The sequence below is a fragment of the Lissotriton vulgaris genome, chromosome 2_1 (assembly GCF_964263255.1).
Source record: "Lissotriton vulgaris chromosome 2_1, aLisVul1.2, whole genome shotgun sequence".
NCBI lineage: Eukaryota > Metazoa > Chordata > Amphibia > Caudata > Salamandridae > Lissotriton > Lissotriton vulgaris.
In genome coordinates, this window is record NC_141687.1 from 1660246087 (window position 1) to 1660270736 (window position 24650).

Sequence of the window (24650 nt, forward strand, 5' to 3'; positions counted from 1 at the left end):
GTGTCAGGCGACGTGTCTAGACCACTAGCCTCCTCTAGCTCATCTGCCCAGTCCTGGCTCAACTGGCATTGCTGTGCCAGAGGGTCTTCAGACCCCTCCCAGTCCTCCTCGTCATCCATGTCCTGGAAACCAGGCAAAAATGATGGAGATGGGTCGTAGGTGAATTGTTCACCCATCGGCGTCAGAGACGGCGCCGAGTGTCGCCGCACCAGGACTGAAACCGGAGACGGCACCGGGAGCGACACCCTCTGAGTCGGCGCCAGCGGAGGAGTCGTGAGGTCGACTGGCGACAACCCGGATCCAGGCCTGGATCCTGTGGGGCCATGCGTCGCCGGGACCGAAGTCTACGACGGCGCCGAAGCAGCCGACGGTGCCGGGGCTGTAGCCGCCAGCCCGCTAGGGCTCCTAGTTGGACCCGTGGGGCCCGAAGGCGCCTCGGCAGGTTCCGACGGAGGGAAGTGAGTCATCATGGCCACGAGGAAAACACTCATCTCCTCCGGCGTCGTGTGCAGTCGAGGGACCGGCGGGTATGGAGCTGGATGCTGGATGCGGCGTCGCCCGAACCCCTGGGGCATCGCGCAAGTGTCGGAAGAGCGATGACGCCTCTTCGACTTCTTTTTCGAATACCTCGACTTACCGGAGGACCTTGAGCCCGACGAGTAGTGGTGACTAGACGAGCGGCGATGACTGCGGCTCCGCAACCGGTCCCTCGACTTCCTCCTTGACCAGGATCTCGAGTGGCGCGGAGCAGACTGCCAGAGCATGAGCAGCTTACGGGACCGCTCCTGTCTAGCCTTCGAAGTCAAAGCCCGGCAGTCGGGGCACGACTGGTCATCGTTGTCAGCCCGAGGCAGTAAAGGCAACGATGGTGGGGGCTCGGTCACCGACATGAGGCGGTGACAGGCGTCGCAAGGTGTAAAACCAAGCATCCCTAACGGCACAGCGATTCTAAATCAACTCTAAAAGTGATCAAAAGAGATCAAAAAAGTTAGTAAAAAAATGACTAGAGTACTGCTCTTCCCGGATCTGCGCTTGCTGGCGCGGAAAAAAGAAGAACGGACGTCAGCGCGCGAGGGCGGCGTCATCCTGGCGATCACGACGCCGGCGACGGAAGCGGAGCCGCAGACGATGCCTACTGAAGAGCAAGGGTACTGCTGACGAAAACTTTCTGGATCCAGCCTGACGATATTCAAAAGGTAAGGAATCTAACACTAACCTGTTTCTTTCAGATACTTTATGTGATCACAGGTCTCCTTGGCAACAGCTGACAATCACATACCACAACTTTCTAATCATTAGCTTTCTCATCTTCACTCGCCCCACATTTTCCTCCTTGTAGCTGCTCTGGCAAAAACCAGACTACCTACCACAGTTAACCTAGCCTAAGCAAGAAAAAAACCATTGAGTATAAAGGCCCCATTCCCAATACCATACAATTATTATTGTGCTAATGGAATGCACACAACATTTACAACTAAACTGCCTACATCACTGATCACTAATCACTAATTCTTGCACTCCTCTGGTACATTTCACAACCACCGTGGTTACCTGGCTCACTACCAAAGATACTGCCACGACAGTTGCCCTACATACAAAATGTACCACATTTACCCACAAATCATGCTCCAACAAACAGGAAGATAGCATCCTTACAAACATGACACTCTAAATATGCCCAGAACAACCTTAAACTCTCCTCCATCTCTTTTGAATTACCATCTTACCATTATCAATGCCAAAGTCAGCGTCACATAGTAAGCATGTACTGCGCACCAAGAAACACAGGTTCTTTCTTTGTTGATCATTTTGTATTGAAAATATCAAACCTATCCTACTCATTATTCTTGGTGGCATTAATCTTAATCTAATAAACCATAAACAGTCAATCTCTACAAACTATGCATTTCACCTTATATGCTCTCTAATGGGAATCTACTGATTTGATTCGATCACTCATTCCTCTCGCACCACACTCCATTACCATCTACCAGGTTATTTATAGGCGACTCCTATTGCGCCACTAACCAGTTATTACAAAACACAGTCTCCTACTCCTTTGCCTAAATCAAACACAAGACAAACTCGCAACTCTACTGAAAACCTTGTATTTTGAATATTTCAATAATACACTATAAATCACTATCCAGGATGGTATTTCACCCCAGTGGTTCTCCATCCACAGCCAGGGATCATTCTGTGAGGAAAAATCTACAAACAAAACTTTGTACACTTCTTCAAACGTGCCAGACAACAACCTACTGAAAAGAACCTTAAATCCTACAAAAGGGTGTTAACTTCAGAGCTGCTTTCAGTACTGCCAAATCATCTTATTGCGTACAGCTTATTTTTCCTCTACTACCCCATCCTCAATGAGTCGCTAGCACCATTTCTTTCATCCTCTCCCCATACCTTTTTCACACTCTCCCCTTTTAGCCAAAGACTGTGCCTCCAATTACTTTTCTAAGATTTGGGGCATTAGAAATAACTTCCAAGGAATCTTCTCTCGTCCTCATTTGCTTGCTTAATTGTCATCTACCCTGATCACGAACCCTGCTAAACTTCACCTTCATCTACCGAAACTACTGATGAAATCATTCCTATACCCTGAACTGCTAGCCTACCAAACACATTCCCATATGTTCAGCCTTCTAATAATCAGCCAGAATTGTTGACCTACTATCTAAGCCAATGTTGTTTAGCAAAACCTAAATAAATAAAAAGCGCGATGGCATGCCCACTGCCTCACCAACCAGCAGTGGACTCAATGTTGAACTGTTCAAAACCAGAATAATCTATTTTTCTGCTATGTCTGCAATTACCTTTCTCCCCTTTCCTATTAACTGCTCCCCTGACACTTCGTTCACAACATCCTGTGTCAGAAACCTTGGTGTACATTTTGATTTTAAAATGAACATGGAAAAGTATATAACCAGTACGGCATCTCCTAAAGAACCGATATACAGTTTGACTATACTCTTTAATTGCTGAGAAATAAATGCGCAAAAGAGACGGTGTTAGGTTAAACACAGAGGCAGAGTTTACACATCAAATAAGAGTTGATAATTAAAATAGTCAACACTTACAACCGAGATGGCAGTCAGTACCCAGTGGAGCCTTGGTCCTTCTGTATCAGTGTAAGGAACACTAAATCATATGCACCTCTTAAGTGCTAGCCATTCACACTTCTTGTTAGTTACAAAACAGGCAGGAGGGATTCCCTCTCCACATGTCTGGAATCGAAGGGATCTACAACAGCTCCATGACTTAAAGTCAGTATGGAGAAGGGGTCGCAACACACCTGCAATCACTCACCTGGCTCTTCGGTTTTCTCGTTCTTATATTGGATGGAAGCTTTGTTGCATGTTACGATTGAAAGAAGAAGGCACTTGTTGAGAAAACCAGTTCATCGTCCTTTGGTGGCCAAGCCTGGCCAAAGAGGAGATCAGTTGAGGAATTTAGTGAAAGATGCCACATCTATGTAGAATGTAAATCTGTGTTTGTGGTCTGGACACTAAACAGCTATAGACTTAGTTTCTTGTCCAGTCACTAGGTAATGTTGAATCATCAGGTTCACACCAGGGAGGGAGTCTAGGAACTAATAGAGATTACTTTACCGGACGTCATCATGGGTTACAGTCTGCTCCAATAGCTTCCATGTATACTAAAAACACCAACCTGCATCACTGGGGAGAGATGGTGTGCCACCAAACCTGAGCATTTATGCTCCACATACCAGCTTGGTGTCCTTTTGGGAGTACTTCAGCTCTTGCACAGAGGTATCTAAATGACCAGCTATGTGTCACTATGGCAGACAGTATACTTCAACAACTGTTCACTTGTACCCCAAAAACAGATTTGATGTGCCTGTGCATCCCGGCACTTAATAACAAATGTTTATTAACAGCTAACTCAATGGTACTCCTTTTAAGTACCTCAGTAGGATGAAAGTCTGAGTGGACCTGCCAGGATTTAAATCGGTGGTGAAATTCCTGGATGGGATGCACTAGTCCACTAAGCCACCAGACCAGAGAAACAGCATGGCACTTTAATTGCCAAAGAACATGCCAAGGGAAAACCCAGAGTTGATACAACATACCGTGCTCTACAATACACCCGCCCATCTATAGAGACACTGTCAACTAAGTTTATGAAGAACAGACAGCCTCCTCCAACACCTGTTCTTGTCTACCTCAATAACCAGCAAGCTAGGTGTCAGTAAGGTACATCATTTACTTTACAACCTATCTTTTTGTATCACAATGATTAGCCTGGTGGCACTTTGCTCTGCAAATTGTATCCCCAAATACAGGACTACGTCCGACAGTCTCCTCTAACACCTAGCCACTTGTATACAAATAACCAGCCAGCAATCCCAGTGGCAGACCGCCTGCCCCAACAGTAGCACATTTGTACTTCAAACCCAGCAGTGTCACTAGGGTAATTTGCTTTACAAATTACTAGGTTACTTTCAGGTGGATGAGGTGTAAGTGGGCAAGTGTTACAGAAAACAGATAGATGAGACACTGGTCTAGCTTCAATACCCAGACTAGTTTCTCTGAAACTGTCTACTTTAACTAACTAGTTGTATATCAATAACGAGCCAGCTGTCCCTAAAACAGCCAACAGAATCCCTGCCTATGTAGCTTACTATGGCAGTGAGACTCTGCTAACAACTCTAAATCTGAATGTCAGTAGTATCTAGGCCTGGACGTGAAATTCTGCTCCATTAACTGAGTTTTTCCCAGTCCATGTAGAAGTTTTTCCTCTCCTGCGGCTCGCCAACGTTAAACGAGTAGCATCTTACTCCAGACCACCTCCCGGCGAGATTTCTCAACGAGGGTGGTCACGGCTGGATGCTAACGCTCGTGTTGAGAAACTTTCTGCTCACATTGAACATCTACTCGAGCTACAGAAAGAAGCACCGCCCTCTTGCGCTATGTGTGGTGTATACATCTATGAATCACTGAGTGGGTTTTTAGATACTTGTATTGCTGTAACAATGGATTCAAATATGATACTCTGTATTTTACAAAGAGTGATGAAAGATTTTTCTAGTGTACAAAAAGATGTATGTGATTGTCACGTGGATGATATCAGTTATGTCATTTGAGATGTAATCAGTGATGTCACTGACCATGTCATGAATGATGTAATATGTGACATCATCAGCAGTGGATTGCGGGTGCGCGAAATATAGTTCGTACAACTAACTATATAGGAGCAATTTCAATGGTTTTCTAGGAGTGAAATGTCAACTAACTAACATCCCTAAAACTTATAGTTTTTTGAGTGAATTTTAAAGGTTTTTTAAATGCTAATTCCTAACTATATAAGGCCTGAAACCTATGGTTTTTTCAGTGAATTTGCAAGGTTTTTTAAATGCTAATTCCTAACTATATAAGGCCTGAAAGCCCACCAGGAATCTCCAGTATGCGCCAGGGGGCTGCATTGCAGAGAGTTGTAATGAGGCCACACCCTTTTTTACACCTCTCTGCAACGCAGCCCCCGTGCATGTTTGAAGAGGGGGAACTAATTCCCCTTTCATACTAGGGGTCCCTGGGAGCCAACTAGCCCACCTGGAACCTCCAGTATGCGCCAGGGGCTGCATTTCACAGAGGCCCCTTTTTACACCTCTGCAACGCAGGCCACTGGTGCGTTTGCAGAGGGGGGACTAATTACCCTTGCATACTGGGGGTCCCTGGGTCATATCTGCCCAAACGCCGATATTCCGAACAATTGAAAATGACTTTTCTTGAGAAACATTTGGATTTGGATTATCATGTCCTATACTTTGGAATTTTTGAAAGAATGACTTTGAGGATGCTATAAATTACTCAAGTCTGCCCGAATTGTGTGGGTAAAATTGATACCTAGTCACTTTGAATAAGAATGTACTTACGTCTCGTCTAACATTTGGTAGAAATATCTAGTTATATGACAACAGGATACCAGCATAACTTGAAGGAAATAAGAACGCCCTGAAGAAGTTCTGTTGTACAGAACGAAACGCGTCGGCTGGCTGTGGTACATAAACGTAAGGAAAATAAAAGCATTTGAACATACACCAAGATTCAGCGCTTCAATAAGGACTCTAAGTGATATGATTTGTTTGGACTTATTTTGCAAGTGGTGCTGTGCCAAACTTTGGAATATTCTCCACTACTCTCTACTACTCCACTACTCCACACTCTCTCCCCCCCTCCTCCTCACTCCTCTCCTCACTCGCTACTCTCCTCACTCGCTACTCTCCTCACTCGCTACTCTCCTCACTCGCTACTCTCCTCACTCGCTACTCTCCTCACTCGCTACGCTACTCACTCTCTGCTACTCACTCTCTGCTACTCACTCTCTGCTACTCACTCTCTGCTACTCACTCTCTGCTACTCACTCTCTGCTACTCACTCTCTGCTACTCTCTCTACTGCTCTCTACTACTCACTCTCAACTCTATTACTCACTCTCAACTCTATTACTCACTCTCAACTCTATTACTCACTCTCTACCTCTCTCTACTTCTCTCTCTACTAGTCTCTACCTCTCTACACACACACATATACACATATATATATGCATATATATGCATATGCATTTATATATATGTGTATATATATACATATATAAACATATATAATCTGCATATCTATATAAATTCAAATATAAATGCATGCATACATACATATACATATATGCATACATATGCATGTTATTTACATGAAAGTTTTAAAAACACTAATAAAAGCAAAGCTAAAAAGCCACCTCATTACAAACAGAATGGCTTTAACTTAAACGAGGGCGAGATCTATTGCATTTTCAATGCTTGTTTACTTTGGTTCCATCAAGAAGGCATTCAGATGTGTCACACATTTGCCATAAATTCTGAATGTTGGCACTCTAGTTGCTTATTAGATCACTGTAGTAAAGCTACTGCTCCCCAGGGAAGTCTGCTGCTGGCATTCAAAGTGCATGTTTCAGTCTGCATGTCAGAATGTTTTTAATGAAATAGAAGAGGATTTGAGAAGTCACTCAAAATGTGCTCTAATTTTCCTTTCAAAAGCACTAATCATACTTTCTATGGCAAAATGAACCCCCTCATTCTGTTCCTTTTTTAATTAAATGTTTTCAGACTTACCACTTCATTCCAATCAAGATGGCTTCTGGTGTGCCATACTTTTGTCATAAGTAAGACTGTAAGCGCTCTAGTTGTTCTTTAGAACACTCTGGGACATTCTGTCATTGGGCTATACTTGGGCTACATCTGGGTGATATTTGGGCTACATTTGGGCTCTTTTGTCTCTGGTGGCCATCTTGGGAGACTGCATGTCAGAATTTTTTAATGAAATAGAAGAGGATTTGAGAAGTCACTCAAAATGTGCTCTAATTTTTCTTTCTGCAGCACTAATCATACTTTCTATGGCAAAATATACCCCCTCATTTTGTTCCTTTTTAAATTAAATGTATTAAGAGTTACCACTTTATTCCAATCAAGATGGCTTCAGGTGTGCCATACCTTTGTAATAAGTAGGACTGTTAGCGCTCTAGTGTTTCTTTAGAACACTCCACGAGGCTGCAGTAGAACACAAAGGAATCAACTGACAGTCTCTGTCCTTGTTGGATGTACATGTTTTACTGAGAATGTCAGACTTCATTCTCACATGATAGAGAGATAATGTGAATTTACAGAAAACATGCTTTAAGTTTAGCTTATAGATCCCCTTCCAAAACACTGTGGGAAAAGCATGAGATAATAGTTTTCTTTCAAACATGATTCATGATATCCCAGCAGAAGGCTTTTTCACATGGTAAAATCACCTTAGAACACACCACAATTCCTAAAATGAGTATGGTACCATCAACAAATGATTTATAATATAACTAAAGTCCTAAAACCCTCTATTAACTACAATGCTTTTGGATGAGGTGCTATCATGTATATTGGTCCCAAGATGGCTGCCAACACTTCTTGGATGAAGTGCTGACAGCCAATCAGATCTCGCGAGGAGATGTGTGGTTAGGCTCCGCCCAGATATATATGTGTTTTTGAAGTTAATTTCCGAAAAAACCACTGGAGCAATTAACAACAAATATAGCAAAGGCACATTTGCGTACCAGTCCCTACAATTTTGCAATGTTTGGCATAATTCCGTTCAGCGGTTCGGGCTGTAGCCGTGTCAGAACGTCCTATGGAAATTAACATGGGGAAAACACGTTTTGGGACCCCCCTTTTTTTCTCAGCCCCCACTTCACGAATCCCCCTGAAACTTTCAGAGAAGGAGCGGAGCTGGCCAAAATTTTGGAAAATTACACGCAAATTCCTCAACCGGCGCCAAAGTTATTCCCAATAGAATGTTGCAGATTTCCTATGGTAGCTAGGTCCTAACTATATATACCTACTGGCTATCGGCAGTAGGTAATACAAATAAGCAACTGCAGCCTTATACACATCAGAGCTGAATAATGCAGTAAGGACTTCCTATAATAACATGAACATGCATTAGAAATAGGGAAAAACCCCAATAAAACATGTTTTTAAACTGTTTTAATGCACAGCAGACAATAGAAAATCCCATACAGGACTGATAGCATAGACAGCTCCCAGGCTGCATTGCAAATCACAGTCTAAAAAGACTGAAAAGCTAACTCATAGCAACATAGAAATAAACTGACACCGTGCCTTTAAGGCATTCCTGACCCCCAGCTTCCCATCATGCCTCAGCGGTGACAGTTGGCTCAGATGTTCTTTGCGGAGACTGAAACAAGACGTGGCAAGAAGAATGAACAATATTTCTAAAAAGGAAACAAGTCCTTTGCCCGGGGAGGCGGGAGGGTTGCTTATGACTTTGATGAGGATACCCCTGGACGAGAACTAGGATTACAGGTAAGTAACTAATCCTTCTCTTCCAGGGGATCCTCATCAATAGTCATAAGCATTAGAATACAATAGAGAGCCTCACCACATCTCCCTGCAGGCAAAGGAGTAAGATAGTAATATAACCAATAAGCTTAGCAGAACTAAGCTTGGCCAGATAGCTGGCTATCCTAACAGATTCCTCAAGGAGGCTTGGCCTACTTGAGTGTCAGCCCTAGAATCGGATTCTAGGCTAGGCAGTAGTGCCTCGTAAAGGTATGGACAGATCTCCAGGTTGCAGCCTTGCAAATTTCTGACATGGGGACATCATGTAAGAAAGCCACTGTGGCCGCTTTCCCCCTAGTTGAATGCGCCTTAGGCGACACCAGTAAGGGTCTTTTTGCCAGTTGATAAGCTAGGTTAATGCAGGATACAATCCATCTGAAAATGGATCTCTTAGCCGCTGGGCATTCTTTTCTCATGGCGCCATAATTGACAAATAACTGATCCGTTTTCCTTATACCCTTGGTACTCTCTAAGTAGAATTTAAGGACTCCTTTGAGGTCCAAGGAATGCAGTGACCGCTCAGCTGGGGTCACAGGGTTAGGGAAAAAGGATGGAAGGGAGATGGACTGATTGATATGAAAATCAGACACAACCTTCGGGAGGAAGGACGGGTGCGCCCTCAAGACTACTCTGTTGTGGTGAAAGACAGTGTAGGGCTCTTTCGTACACAGCACTTGAATTTCGCTTACTCTACGCGCTGATGTAATGGCTACCAGAAAAGCGGCCTTCCACGACAAATGCTGCAAGGAGGCTCTGCGGATGGGCTCAAAAGGCGGGCCCATCAACTTAGATAACATCAGATTCAACTCCCATGGAGGAGAAGGGATTCGAAGAAGAAGAAGAAGTCCTTGACCGCCTGCATCTGGAAAAAGGAGGGTTGGCTAGGTGACTTCCTGTACGCCGTAATGGCCGACAAACGTACCCTGATAGAAGCATACTTCAACCCAGATCTCGCTAAGTACAGGAGGTAAGGGAGAAGGACATCCTCCTGCCCCTTCGTAGGATCGAGGTGCTGCTCTCTACACCAAAGAAAAAACCTCTTCCACTTAAACGCATAGGACGCTCTTGTGGAGGGTCGCTTAGACTCTTTTAAAATGTGCATGCAATCAGGAGGCAGTTTCAAATGTCCGTATTGCAGGACCTCATGAGCCATGCTGTCAAGTTCAGCGAGGGAAGGTTGGGATGAAGAATCCTTCCGCCCATCTTGGTCAGCAGGTCCGGCCTGCAAGGTAGTCTCCTGTGTGGAAGTACCGACAGAGGAAGAAGGTCCGGGTACCACCACTGCTGTGGAATGTCTGGAGTTATCAGAATCATCTGCATGTTGGATCTGATGAGCTTGGACACCACCTTCGGGATCAGAGGCAGGGGAGGAAAGGCGTAGGCAAATGTTCCTGACCAATCCATCAAAAGCGCATTCCCCCTTGTCACTGGACGGTGGAATCTGGACACGAAGGCACAGCATTTTTTGTTTTCGTTGTCTGCGAACAAATCTATTGCTGGACGACCCCATCGATGGAAAAGGTCTGCCACCACCTCGTCGTTTAGCACCCTGTCTGGCTGATCTGCGAAGTGCCTGCTGAGCGCGTCTGCCTTGATGTTTTGCTCCCCTGGAAGGTGCACTGCCACCACCGACAGGTTCCGGGCGAGCAGCCAGTGCCAGATCGCCTGGGCTTCCAGGGAGAGAGGGCGTGACCGTGTACCACCCTGTTTGTTCAGGTAGAACATGGTGGTCGTGTTGTCGGTCTGGACAAGGACCGAGCTGGATTCGATGGCAGGCAGAAAAGCTTTCAGAGCCAGGTGAACTGCCCAGGTGAACTGCTCGCATCTCTATCATGTTGATGTGGTAGGATTGGTCTTTTGCAGACCACTGTCCTTGTATCTGGAGGCACCCCATGTGTGCCCCCCAGCCTTGCAGAGAGGCATCGGTCACCACCGAATGTACTGGAATTGGTTGGTGAAAAGGGACTCCCACCAACAGATTCCGAGGCTGAGTCCACCATTTGATGGAGGATCTCGCTGCCTGGGAGAGACTGATCCGATCTTCCCAGCGACCTGTCGATTGATCCCACTGGTCCTCCAAAGTTTGTTGTAACGGGCGCATTCTCAGCCTGGCGTTGGGGACGCCACCTGCCGGACTGTTGGATTCCGCGCTTGTAGAAGCATCCTGCACTTCCGCTGCATCAAAGAAAATCTCCCCTCCGAAGGAAACGCTCTTCCCAAGCTTGTGTCCAGGACCGAGCCTAGGTAATGGATGGTCTGGGTGGGCTGTTGCACTGACTTCTCCATGTCAACATGGTGGCAGAGATTGTGTAAGTGCTGCAGACAGACTTGGAAGTCGTTTCTTAATTGCAGAGGAGATGGTCCTTTCAGAAGCCATTTGTCCAAGTATGGATAGACGAAGAGACCTTCTCTGTGCAGGAAGGCTGCCACCACTGCCATGCACTTGGTGAAGACTCGAGGAGCCAACTTGAGCCCGAAGGCCAGGACTTTGTACTGGTAGTGTTTGTGGCCGACCACAAACCGCAGGTACTTGCGATGACGGTGTGCAATCGGAATATGGAAGTACGCATCTTGTAGGTCCACCGAACTCATCCAATCCCCTACTTTTAGATGTGGACATATTTGGTGAAGGGCCAACATGCGAAACTTCTCTTTCACTATGACCTTGTTGAGAAGACTAAGGTCTAGGATAGGACGGAACTTGTGCTCCTGATCTTTTTTGGGGACAAGAAAGTACCTGGAGTAAACCCCTCTTCCTCTTTGGGAGGGAAGAACTTCTTCTATAGCTTGCTTTTGCAGAAGCGTCTTTACCTCCTTTCAAAGCAGCTTTAGCTGGTTAAGTCGAGGGTTTTTCAGAGGAATGTCTTTTGGAAGCGCACGGAAATGTAGCGTGTATCCACTGCGCAGTATATTCAGCACCCAACGATCTTTTGTGATGTTGCACCACTCTGCCAGATGTAGTGAAGTTCTTCCTCCCACCGGAGTGGACAACGGCGTCAGAGGAAGCCATTGTTCATAACTTCCCTCCTCTCGCTGTGGTAGAGGATTGTTGCTGGTGACCACCTCTACCTCTGTTGGACTTTCTTCCCTGAAACTAGGACTTGCCCTGGTTCTTGTTCTGGGACCACTGAGGGGTTTGAACCCTCTGCTGAGGCCCCTTGCGCTGGTTGGGTCAGTACAGACGCTTGAACTCCTTTTCCAAACAGACTGCCTTGAGAGTGACCAGCTCGGTTTTCATTCTACTCAGCTCTTCGTCTGCGTGCATGCCGAAGAGAGAGGAACCAGAAAAGGGTAGGTTTAAGATTCTGTGCTGCGCATCCGATTTGAGGCCTGTCAATCTCAACCAGGATGATCTCCTGGCGCATATTACATGCACGTAAGAGTGCGTCGATAGCACCGCGCCGTCCACCGCTGTGCTAATCATCTGGTTTGCCACCAGAGATCCTTCGGTAACTATTTCGTCAAAGTCCTTTTGGTCTTCCTTTGGCAGCTTGGTCTTAAAAAGTTCCAAGGAATCCCATAACGTTCTGTCGCAATGGCCTAACAGCGCAGCCGCGCTGGAGACCTATAGGGTAGAAGCCGCAGAATTGCAGACCCTGCGACCCCATAAGTCCTGGGATCTGCTTTCTTTATCCGGTGGAATGGAGGAAGTATCCGTGACAGCATGAGTTTTTCTTGCTGCGGCCTATATCACAGAGTCTGCAGGTGGATCCGTCTTAACGGATCCACCTATCCGTCTATCACGTTGACCCCTATCCCTAAAACTGAATACCTGGCACTAAAATTTTCCTCCCCTAAATCGTCTTTTGTTTGTGTCCTTGCATATAGACCCCCCGATTCTATGCCCACCTTTCCCCAATTATTCAGCGACGTTATTGCTCAATTAGCAATTAACCACGCCAACATCATGGTGATTGGAGACTTTAATTATTGGCCAGCCGATGTCCATGAAAGCCAATTGTCGGTGGACTTCACAGATTTCCTAAAAGGTATGAATCTTTCCCAACACATCCACACCCCCACCCATCTGAAAGGTCATATTCTTGACCAACTCTGGACATCTAACCTCGATATCTCACCTCCATCAGTCTTCCCTTGCTCCTGGTCTGACCACTATTTCATCTCCTTTCACTTACATCTGCACACTCTGTGTCCGCCCCCCTGTACTAAAAATATCATGGCTCGTAACTGGAAAAGGGCCAATCTGCCTGAGTTTCATGATTCCCTAGCCTCTACTGCACCCACGTCTCTGACTTCACTAGAGAATCAGGCTGTCAAACTTGATGATTGGCTGCGTCAGGCTAGTGATAAAGCTGCCCCTCTTAAAAGAATTAAAGCAAAGCGCCCCCACGACGCACAACGTTGGTTTACGGACCAACTCAAAGCGGAAAAACTAACCCTCCGACAAACTGAACTGAACGAAAGACATTTTTTCAATCGTAAATGAGCTCTCCCTGCCAGATAGAGTCACTCCCCAACCCCAGCCGACTCAAACCCTCTGTGACTCACTTAACTCTTACTTCATAGAGAAAATTAGGACAATAAAAAATAATATTCCGACTCCGGCATCTCCTACTCCTCTTCCTCTTCCCCCTACTAATACCAGTACCTTGACAGAGTTCCCACCTATATCCCAACAAGAGTTTGCTTCTCTCCTTCATAAAATCAGATCGGGATCCCCCAATGACTGCTGTCCCCCGCAGATTCTGAAAGAAGCCTTTCTTGCATGTCCAGGCCCCCCTCTAGCTTTACTTAACAACTCCCTCGCTACCGGGAAGGTCCCATCCTCTTTCAAGCAAGCTGCAGTCTTACCCATTCTAAAGAAACCCAATGCAGACCCATCAATTCTCAGCAACTACAGACCCATCTCCCTCCTCCCCTACCTAGGAAAGATCTTGGAGACCTACGTTACCCGCTGCCTGAGCTCTTTTATAGAGAAATCTTCCTTCTTAGACCCTCAACAAGCGGGATTCAGACCCCTCCACTCCACCGAGGCGGTCATAGTAGCAGTCATGGACACTCTCAGGAAGGGCGCTGACAAAAACATCCCTCAAGCCCTTGTCCTATTGGATCTCTCGGCGGCGTTCGACACGGTCGATCACACCATCTTGATCGACCGTGTCCATAACGCCGGCATTCAGGGATTAGCCCTTGACTGGCTCAGATCTTTCCTGCACCAGCGTTCTCAGTCCGTTCACCTTTCCACCTTCTCTGCACCCTACACCTCCCTTCCCTGCGGTGTACCTCAGGGCTCTGCACTCTCCCCTCTTCTTTTTAATTTGTACCTCCAACCTCTTTTAGCCTCCCTCCACAACTCCCCGGTCACAATTTTTAACTATGCGGACGATCTCCAGTTAATCTTTCCCATAGATTCCCTCCCTTCCTCCCGTATGAATTTCCAGTCCACCATGCTGACCATTGCGGAGTGGATGTACCACAGCCACTTAAAGCTGAACCCTACCAAAACTGAGCTCGTTCTGGTAGGAGGCCCCAATCATCCTTGGAATTCCACCTTCTGGCCAACATCTTTGGGGACAGCACCCACTCCCGTGAGCTCAGTCAAAAGCCTGGGGGTGATCATTTCAGAAGATCTATCTATGAGACCGCAAATCAACGCGGTCACCACTGCCTGTTTTTTCCACCTCAGGCGGATCCGCAAGATCAGCAGGTTTCTCACCAAAGAAGCCCTGACCCAAGTTGTTATTGCGCTTATCACCTCTTGGCTCGATTATGCCAACACCTTGTACGCAGGAATCCCTGCATGTCACCTCCACCGACTGCAGCTGGTGCAAAATCAGGCCGCTCGCCTGATCTTCCGCCAGCCCAAACATCAGCACGTCACTCCCCTCCTCCGTAGTCTACATTGGCTCCCTGTTTCTAAACGCTGCACCTTCAAATTGGCAGGCACAACCTATAAGGCCCTCTCGGATGCAGCCCCTGCGTTCATCTCTTCGGCCCTATCCCGTCACTTCCCTTCTAGAGCCCTTCGCTCAGCATCACAAAATCTCCTCGTTGTTCCCAAATTTAAAAGAAAAAAGCACGGTGGCCTGAGCTTTTCTGTCCTGGCTCCTTCCACCTGGAACTCGCTGCCACTTTCCCTCAGTCTCTGCCAAAAGTATGACTGTTTCCGTAGACTGTTGAAAACTCTGCTCTTTCAATCCGCATATGAATAACCCTCCCACTCTGGATCACGTTACTTGTCATTGAGCGCCAAGAAACCTACGGTGATAGTGCGCGTTACAAATAATTTTAACGTAACGTAACGAAGACCGGGTCCGAGGTAGCTGGCTTGTACTTCTTTTGGATGCGAGCAGGCACCGTCTTAATGGTTGCTGGAGACAGGAAAGTTTCCATGACCGGGTCCAGAATCCCTGGAACCAAGGGAAGCAATGGTCGAGATGAAGTCTTCTGGTGAAGCGTCTCGAAAATCACTGTCGTTGTGACTTGAGGAACAGACATCTCGATATTGAGTTTCTGAGCCCCTCTCTACAGAACCTCATGGTAGGTATTAATGTCATCTATTGGAGAGACCCTAGAGGTAGGGCTGTCCAAGAGCGTGGGTGAATAATCCCTCTTTGAGGAGCGGGTAGAGGAAGTAGATAGTGTTCTTCTACTTCTGCGGTGAGTACTGTGCCTTCTGTCCCGTGATCTGATGGCACGTTCCTCCCATCTGGGGGAATGAGATCTATAGCGCTGTCCCTCAGGAGACCGCCCCGTGTGGGCTCTACGTCTGGGAGAGCTCTGTCTGTCCACTTCTTCCACCAGCCATTGAAGGGGAGATCTGTGAACAGAGCTGGCATATTCCTGCATTCTCCTTGTTGCCCCCAAGTCCTGCCAGTGGTGTAAAGGCAGTTGCCATCTTGGGGACAAACAAACAGTAGAAGGAGCCTCCCTTTGTCTCGAAGGGGACTTGCTGACATGTCTAGCTCCCGGGGAGGCTGATCTTGAAGAAGCCCGCCGGGATGAGTGAGAGGACGAATGGCGTGAGGCTGACTCAGTCACCAGGACCACCGATCCCTCTCTAGACCTTATTGAGGCGGGTCTCAACGTCGGGTGCGAACCGCTCAACGTCGAACCAGCGTGCCTTCTAGACGTCTATCTCTCTCGACTTCTCTGCGTCGGGGAAGACGCTGCATGAATCTCCAGTCTTCTCGCCGACAACCGTCTTCTCGACGTCGACAGTCTTCTCCATGGCAACCGCTGCCGTGAAGGGTGCTGATGCCTCGACGTTGAACGGCAGTGTGAAGCCGGCGGCGGAGGACTTCTCTCTCTCTACACTGAACATCGGCGAGACGACGGCGGAGCAGTGTCCAATCTCTATGTCGAAGGCCTGCGAGACGACAGCGGAGGGGTATTTTGCACCCTCGACGCCGAACCCCTTCGAGACGACGACGGAGATCTCATCCTCGACGCTGATCGTCGCCGAGTTGACGACCGCGGAGGGGTCTTGGTTCTCGACGTCCATGGCAGAGCCGGCGATGACGGAGGCGAACCTGCTCTTGACGCCGAACGTTGAGTCGACGACAGCGGAGGTTCTCTATCCCTCGATGCCGATCGTCGCCGGGTTGATGACGGCGGAGGGGTGATGGTCGTCTACGCCGATGATCTCCGAGTTGAGTACGGCAGAGGATCACGAATCTTCAACGTCGACGACGTACCTGAAGGGGTATTCTTTCTCGACAGAGAAATTGCTGATGATGTCACATAATGATGTAATATGTGACATCATCAGCAATGGATTCCGGGTGCTCGATATATAGTTAGTGCAACTAACTATATATGCGAATTTCAATGGTTTTGTGCGAGTAAAATAAGGTTTTGTAAATGCTAATCCCTAACTATATATGGTCTATAACCTATGGTTTTTTCAGTGAATTTTTAAGGTTTTGTAAATGCAAATTCCTAACTATATATGGTCTATAACCTATGGTTTTTTCAGTGAATGTATATATATATATATATATATATATATACATACATACATACATACATATACACACACATATATACATATATATATATATATATATATATTTTTTTTTTCCAGGTTTGCCATGTTGCTTGGAAGCGCACACGAGGAACAACACAGGACACCATTCCTTACAAGAGCGTCCTTCATTCCCTTATGAAAATAGAGTTCCTGCTTCCACAAAGTTCGTTTCAGGTCCTAGGCGTTTCGAGGCTCCTGCCTCTTGTTCACAGACCACAGTGTTTGCAGACAGCAGCGTCTATGGAAGTCCCGCATTTGATGTTCAGTACCTGCCCCCAGGTGGGCTGGCTCCGGCGTCGGGCTGCAGGCATGCTGGGACTTTTAGGATAGGATTTTAACCCTCCAATTCACAGGCACCGGCTGTCAAGAGACTGCACTTTTACGTTGATAGTTACGCTCTCCAGTGAGCAATTATGAAAGGGAATCCGGCTTTCTGTTTAAAACGGGTGTTGCTCTCTGCCCAACGAGATTCTTCTACCTCGCAGCAGTCCACCTTACTTTAGTGGCGGTGCGCACTCCACGACCGTGGCCGGACGTAATACTGTTTCCAGGTTTGCCATTTTGCTTGGAAGCGCACACGAGGAACAACACAGGACACCATTCCTTACAAGAGCGTCGTTTATTAGAAGCAGGAACTCGATTTTCATAAGGGAATAAAGGACGCTCTTGTAAGGAATGGGGAAAATATATATATATATGCTCCAGCATGCCTAGCGGCACCCTTCAATCAGAGGCGGAGCCACCAACACTTATCAGGGCGTTCTGAATCTCAGCTGCTGTTCCACTTCCTGAGCCCGTGACCAAGAACTTTGCAGTTCGAAACGCGTTGGGCATAACTTTTGAAGATAGACGCTGTGCTTTACATTGCTGCCACAACTCTGCAATAAAGCTGTTTATCCTCCCAGAGGCTCCTCAAATGGGCAACCCTTTGTGTGTTTTATAGAGAAGCGGCCGTGCTCGGTCGCGAGGAAGCCCGCTGCTGATCCATGGCAGTTTCAGCGCTCGAAAGGTTCGAGCGCACTGTGGGAGAATGTTGCAAGCAGGATTGTTAACAAAAAGCGGCATTGTAACAACGGACCTTACCTTCACCTACAATAGGTTTTTATTGGAATACTTTGGTGGATTATGGCAGCACCCACCTGGGCAACACGATGTCAGAACTGCAGGCTCCAGCATGCCTAGCGGCACCCTTCAATCAGAGGCGGAGCCACCAACACTTATCAGGGCGTTCTGAATCTCAGCTGCTGTTCCACTTCCTGAGCACGTGACCAAGAACTTTGCTGTTCGAAACGCGTTGGGCATAACTTTTGAAGATAGACGCTGTGCTTTAAATTGCTGCCACAACTCTGCAATAAAGCTGTTTATCCTCCCAGAGGCTCCTCAAATGGGCAACCCTTTGTGTGTTTTATAGAGAAGCGGCAGTGCTCGGTCGCGAGGAAGCCCGCTGCTGATCCATGGCAGTTTCAGCGCTCGAAAGGTTCGAGCGCACTGTGGGAGAATGTTGCAAGCAGGATTGTTAACAAAAAGCGGCATTGTAACAACGGACCTTACCTTCACCTACAATAGGTTTTTATTGGAATACTTTGGTGGATTATGGCAGCACCCACCTGGGCAACACGATGTCAGAACTGCAGGCTCCAGCATGCCTAGCGGCACCCTTCAATCAGAGGCGGAGCCACCAACACTTATCAGGGCGTTCTGAATCTCAGCTGCTGTTCCACTTCCTGAGCCCGTGACCAAGAACTTTGCTGTTCGAAACGCATTGGGCATAACTTTTGAAGATAGACGCTGTGCTTTACATTGCTGCCACAACTCTGCAATAAAGCTGTTTATCCTCCCAGAGGCTCCTCAAATGGGCAACCCTTTGTGTGTTTTATAGAGAAGCGGCCGTGCTCGGTCGCGAGGAAGCCCGCTGCTGATCCATGGCAGTTTCAGCGCTCGAAAGGTTCGAGCGCACTGTGGGAGAATGTTGCAAGCAGGATTGTTAACAAAAAGCGGCATTGTAACAACGGACCTTACCTTCACCTACAATAGGTTTTTATTGGAATACTTTGGTGGATTATGGCAGCACCCACCTGGGCAACACGATGTCAGAACTGCAGGCTCCAGCATGCCTAGCGGCACCCTTCAATCAGAGGCGGAGCCACCAACACTTATCAGGGCGTTCTGAATCTCAGCTGCTGTTCCACTTCCTGAGCCCGTGACCAAGAACTTTGCTGTTCGAAACGCATTGGGCATAACTTTTGAAGATAGACGCTGTGCTTTACATTGCTGCCACAACTCTGCAATAAAGCCGTTTATCCTCCCAGAGGCTCCTCAAATGGGCAACCCTTTGTGTGTGTTATATATATATATATATATATATATATATATATATATATATATATATATATATATATATATATATGCCACACGTTCCGTTCGCATGAACATGGACACAGGTTGAGCTAGCTCTTGTTCAGAAAGAGTGCTCTATGTTATTTGGTGTAAACTTATTTAGTAGTTTTAGAAATATTAAGGGAAAATTGAATTTGTATATATATATAGGGAAGCAGATCCCCCGAGAATCCAACAGTCCTCGTGCTCAAATGCGATTGGCTGCCAACACTTCAACCAGGATATGTTGTCAGATATCTTGGAACTCTGCTTCAGCCGAGTCCCACAAAAAAAGTTTTTAAAAAAGAGAAGGGGGCAGGGTAGGAATACCCTGACCCCTAAGCCTCCTGTGGGGTCCCATAGGGAAACCTAAAGGGCAAAAAAAAGCATCTAAAAAAAAATATATATACATATATTTGTCCAAAGTCAAGCTCATTCAGGGGCTCCAGCCAGCTCTTGGTATGTCCTGAGGTGATAGCACTGCCAAGCCCCAGCAATCACTCCACTTCCAGCAAGCGAAAGTGGAGAAATGCTCTCACTTGTTGGAAACCGATGAAAGGATTGATTTCGCACACAGGGAGCTACATGTTTAGCAGCTAATTGTGTGTGAAAGCAATGCTGACTCCTGTAGGGACCTTCAGGAAAAGTGCCCTCAGTCCATGGATGGGGTCCCTGGGGCCAAAATCAGCATGGGGAAGAGGGCACAGCTCTCTACCCAATTTGTTAATAGCAGAGCCCTGGGGGACGGGGGACGCAATCAGCCAGGGGAGAGGAGTCACAGCCCCCGAATAAAAAAATAAATAAAAATAATAGGCCAGGCTCCAGGGATGGGGTCCCCAGGGTCGAGTCCCCTCCCCCATTTGTTAATAACTGGGTGCCGGGGATGGGTCCTAAGGCCGAAATCGGCCAGGGGAAGGTTGGAGGGTTACACAAGGCTCCCCTACCCTAAACATTTTTTTAATTAAAGGCCGTGCCAGGGGGATTGGGTCCCTCCAACATTTGGCCACACACACACTCACAGACCATCTCAGAGACTTAAGGAGTCACTCACAGACCCATTCCGACACTTATGCACCCACTCACAGACCCACTCAGACAGCCATGCTCCCAATTAGAGACATATTCAAACACGGACATGCACACTCACAGACACGGACCCACTAACAGTCCCACTCAGACACTTCTGGACCATTCACACACCCAGTGATACACTCACTCACAGACCCACTGAAACACTCATGCCCTCAGTCACACACTCACTCTCAAAGGTTACAGATTAGTTAAAAAAGAAAAATTAAAAAAACCTTAGAAATTCTCTTAAAAAAACACAAAGGTTACATGGCTTTTATAGTAAGGAAACAGAATTTTTAAAACCTTAAGAAATTCACTGAAAAAACAAAGTTTACAGAGACATTATAGTTCGGCTCAGATTTCACTTGTACAAAACCAGAGAAATTCATCAGTTACAGTTACCTGAGCTAACTATAACTTACGCCCCAGCAATGCATTGCTTATGACCTTACATATTATATCACTCATGACAGGGTCAGTGACATCACTGATGAAATTATACACAGAACTACTCACACACCCATACAACTTCTCATTTGTCCACATCCACTCACACATTCACAGACCCATACAAATACTCACACACCCACTCACTGATCCATAGAACCACTCACAGAGCGACTCACTCATACAGCCACTCACACAACCATTACCTCACCCATATAGTCACTCATGCACCCACTCACCAATACAGCCATTGACTTATCTAGTCATTTAGACATTTATACAGCCGCTCACTCGCCCATACAGCCGCTCACTCCCCCATACAGCCGCTCACTCCCCCATACAGCCGCTCACTCCCCCATACAGCCGCTCACTCCCCCATACAGCCGCTCACTCCCCCATACAGCCGCTCACTCCCCCATACAGCCGCTCACTCCCCCATACAGCCGCTCACTCACCCATACAGCCGCTCACTCATATACGGATACACACACACAGTCACTCACATAATATATTTGATAAATAGTATCACTTATTGCTAGGGCACAAGCTATACTAATTTAACACCCACTCACCAATACAGCCATTGACTTATCTAGTCATTTAGACATTTATACAGCCGCTCACTCGCCCATACAGCCGCTCACTCCCCCATACAGCCGCTCACTCCCCCATACAGCCGCTCACTCCCCCATACAGCCGCTCACTCCCCCATACAGCCGCTCACTCCCCCATACAGCCGCTCACTCCCCCATACAGCCGCTCACTCACCCATACAGCCGCTCACTCATATACGGATACACACACACAGTCACTCACATAATATATTTGATAAATAGTATCACTTATTGCTAGGGCACAAGCTATACTAATTTAAGTAATGTAGTAGCTTATATTTACTTAACACAAACTTTTGGAAAACACTCACACTTAATGGATGATGTCATCAATTATGTAATTTGAGATGTCATCAGTGAAGTCACTGACTATGCTGAGTGATGTAGTATGTGAGGTCATAATATATGTTACGTTATGTGAGGTTCAGCTACCACTAGATCCTGATTAAAATTATATTGAGGTTTTGCATAGTTTTTATTAGGAGGGTCTGAATTAACAGGTGGCATTTTTAAATCTTAGCGGAATGGTTTGGGGTTGTTATATTATTGCACACTCAGTGGCTGACTAGCTGGAGTTAAGGAAATCAGAATGAGATGAATGAAATTCGGATTTCACAGGAGCGAAGTCGTATTCGTGAAATACCATCAAGTACCTCTGAAAAAGTGTTTTGGCGGACTGTTTTTTGAGCAATAACGGCAGGCAAAAAGTTAGTACATACACGTAGACACACACACCAACAGACCAAAAAATATTATAATATTCCTCCTTTTAGTGAAAGCTGAAGTAATGGTCAAATAATTAATTGCCAAAGTTAATGTTAAGAAAACTGCTACCAACGTTGAAACTGCTGCAGAGTTAGTAAACGTCCTTCACTGTACGCATACATCGATGTTACAGACTTTGGGCTGGTGCGGATGTGTAATTCCAGGCACCCCACAAGTATGGTGTTCAGTTTTCAGCACCCCAACATTTTACACAGGACATGATATCTGCAAATTTATGAGGAGCAAGTGAAGAAAATTAGTGGACTGTGAAGACTCACCCAGTAAAGGATTGCTGTTTCTACTCCCTGGTTTTGGGGGTGGTACTGGTGGCTGCTTCTGGGTATTACTTGGGACTGCACTGGTTGCAACACTGGCAGGAGGCACAGTCCTTGGGGCTGGGGATGGTGCGACAGAGATGCCAGTGGTGGCATTGGAAGAGGGAGTACCGGAAGTGCTGCTGCTGGAGAATGTTCGATCCGCGGTACTGTGGTCACTGTGAATGCCAGAATCCCGGGGTCGCCCCTCACTAGGCTCCTGTGAGGTTGAAATAGGTCTCTTCGGGGGTAGCAAAGGCTGCTTGTGAGCAATAACTTCACGGGTAGGATCCACATCAACACTGGGAGGGCGCTGCCCCGAGCTCAAAGGGCGCTGTCCAGCACTTGAATCTGAAAAATAAAAAACAAACAATTGAGTTTTGAAAATGAAAGGAATACATTTCACGATCCACTAAGGTGACCAAACATGAATGACACCCTGACCAGGGTGCAAAGAAGTGTGCACTGAGAAACTTGGAGGAGTAAATGGAAAGAATATTGCCAGCAGCACTATTTTGGACAACAAAAAACCCTCTCTTCCAACATTCGCCACACCCTCAGGTTGCTGACAAAGATCCCCAAGCTTTCATAAGCGTCATTTACAACTCCTTCCACAATGATTATCCTGCCTGAAAAGTTGTACCTGGTCAGCAATGCCCCCTGAGTAGCCCTGCAAGACTGCCTGATGAAAGCAATCATACGTTTTAACTCCTTCACTCTGCAAGCCATGCCACTCAAACCATAAAGTAGTGTACTACATAAATGTGCATCTCGTCACTCCAATAAGCAACTTTGGTGGTGTGTGGGCTGTCAAGAAGTGCAAAGAGCAATAACTATGCAATAATAAAGTGAAGCATGTCGGGTTAAGAATGAATGAAAGATTTATAAAGCGATCCGCTACCCTAAACCAAGTGTCCCCACGCTTTGAGGGGAGAAAAACGATTTTGTATTTGAGATCTTAAATTACAAAGTGGCATCATAAAGGTGAATTTTTAATATGTTTTCTCAATATGACATGGCTGGATTGTGCCCGTAGGTAGATAGAAAAAGCATTCCATGTGATGGAAATGGTGGTTGACAGAGCAGTCCCCAAATCTCGCCTGTTTAAACTCAAAAATTGTAAACAGATATTCTAAAGCAGAGAGCAGCGAGAGAGATGGAAGGTGCCAAGAAACAGAGGACATACAGGTCTTTTGAGTGGTTAGATAGCTGGATTTGTGACAAGGCTTAAACAGGCATCTTTCAGCAATTGCTAGCCAATGGAGGTTTCGTAGCAGTACAGTAATAGGTTATCTTCAGTTAAGGTTTAAAATGGTACGTGCAACTGAATTCTGTACAAACCTGCAATCTGTATAGTACATAATTTGGAATTCTTACCAACAAAGACTTGCAATAGTCAAGTCTAAATATTATCAATGCCTGTATCAACGTTTTCCTGGATGAATAAGGAAGAAATGTGAAGATCTTTCTACTGAAGCTCAGAAGACAAAAATAGGCCGAAGTGTGTCTTAATTTGCTCTTCATAGGAAAGTTTACAATCAAAAATTGTTTCTATGATTTGGGCATGTTCAGAAAGTGCAGGAAAGTAGCCCAGGTTGGCTGGCCACCAATTACTACTCCAGAACATAGGATTGCTAAACAGGACTACATTTATTGTGTAGGCATTCAGTATCAAAGAATTTAGATCTATCCACATGGATACTTCTTTAAGATTAGAGGAACATTTGGAGGCAAGATGGCGGCCGCTTGACCCGAGCGAGTGCCACTCCCTGTCTGTTGCTCTATGAACGGATACCTGGCTAAAGTTGAGCGAGAGATTTACCAGTTTCTTCGAATTTGAAACCCTGGTCTACCCTTTCTGGGTCTGAAATTAAAGGAGGTCGCGGAAAAGAAACTCCTATGCTCGCCGACAATGATACACGGCATCTCCGGCTGCGGTCAGTGCAGCTAGTGACCTCAGCCCTTCGGAGCCGCGCACACCTGGGAGCCTGGCAGGTGTGGCTCGCCGAGAAAGCGCGGAAAGTGATCAGCGAGACGGTTGTGCTAGGTATGGTGCCTCCTAGAAAGAACGGAAATTGTTCTGCCTTTGTTTCTGGTAAAACGCTGGGAGATTTACCTACTGCTGGTGGTGGTGGTGGTGTCGCCGTAAGGAAAAATCTG

At 46.5% G+C, this 24650-nt stretch overlaps 1 protein-coding gene across 8 annotated transcripts in view; it reads right to left on the reverse strand.

Moving 5' to 3' along the window:
- The window catches only part of PHACTR4 (phosphatase and actin regulator 4), a 633103-nt gene that overhangs the window by 232498 nt on the left and 375955 nt on the right, over positions 1-24650 (reverse strand). For all 8 annotated transcript variants that reach the window (XM_086957584.1, XM_086957577.1, XM_086957583.1 and 5 more), the window contains one exon: positions 22455-22841. In XM_086957584.1, the coding sequence (XP_086813710.1) occupies positions 22455-22841 (387 nt within the window). The remainder of the gene's footprint in view (positions 1-22454; positions 22842-24650) is intronic.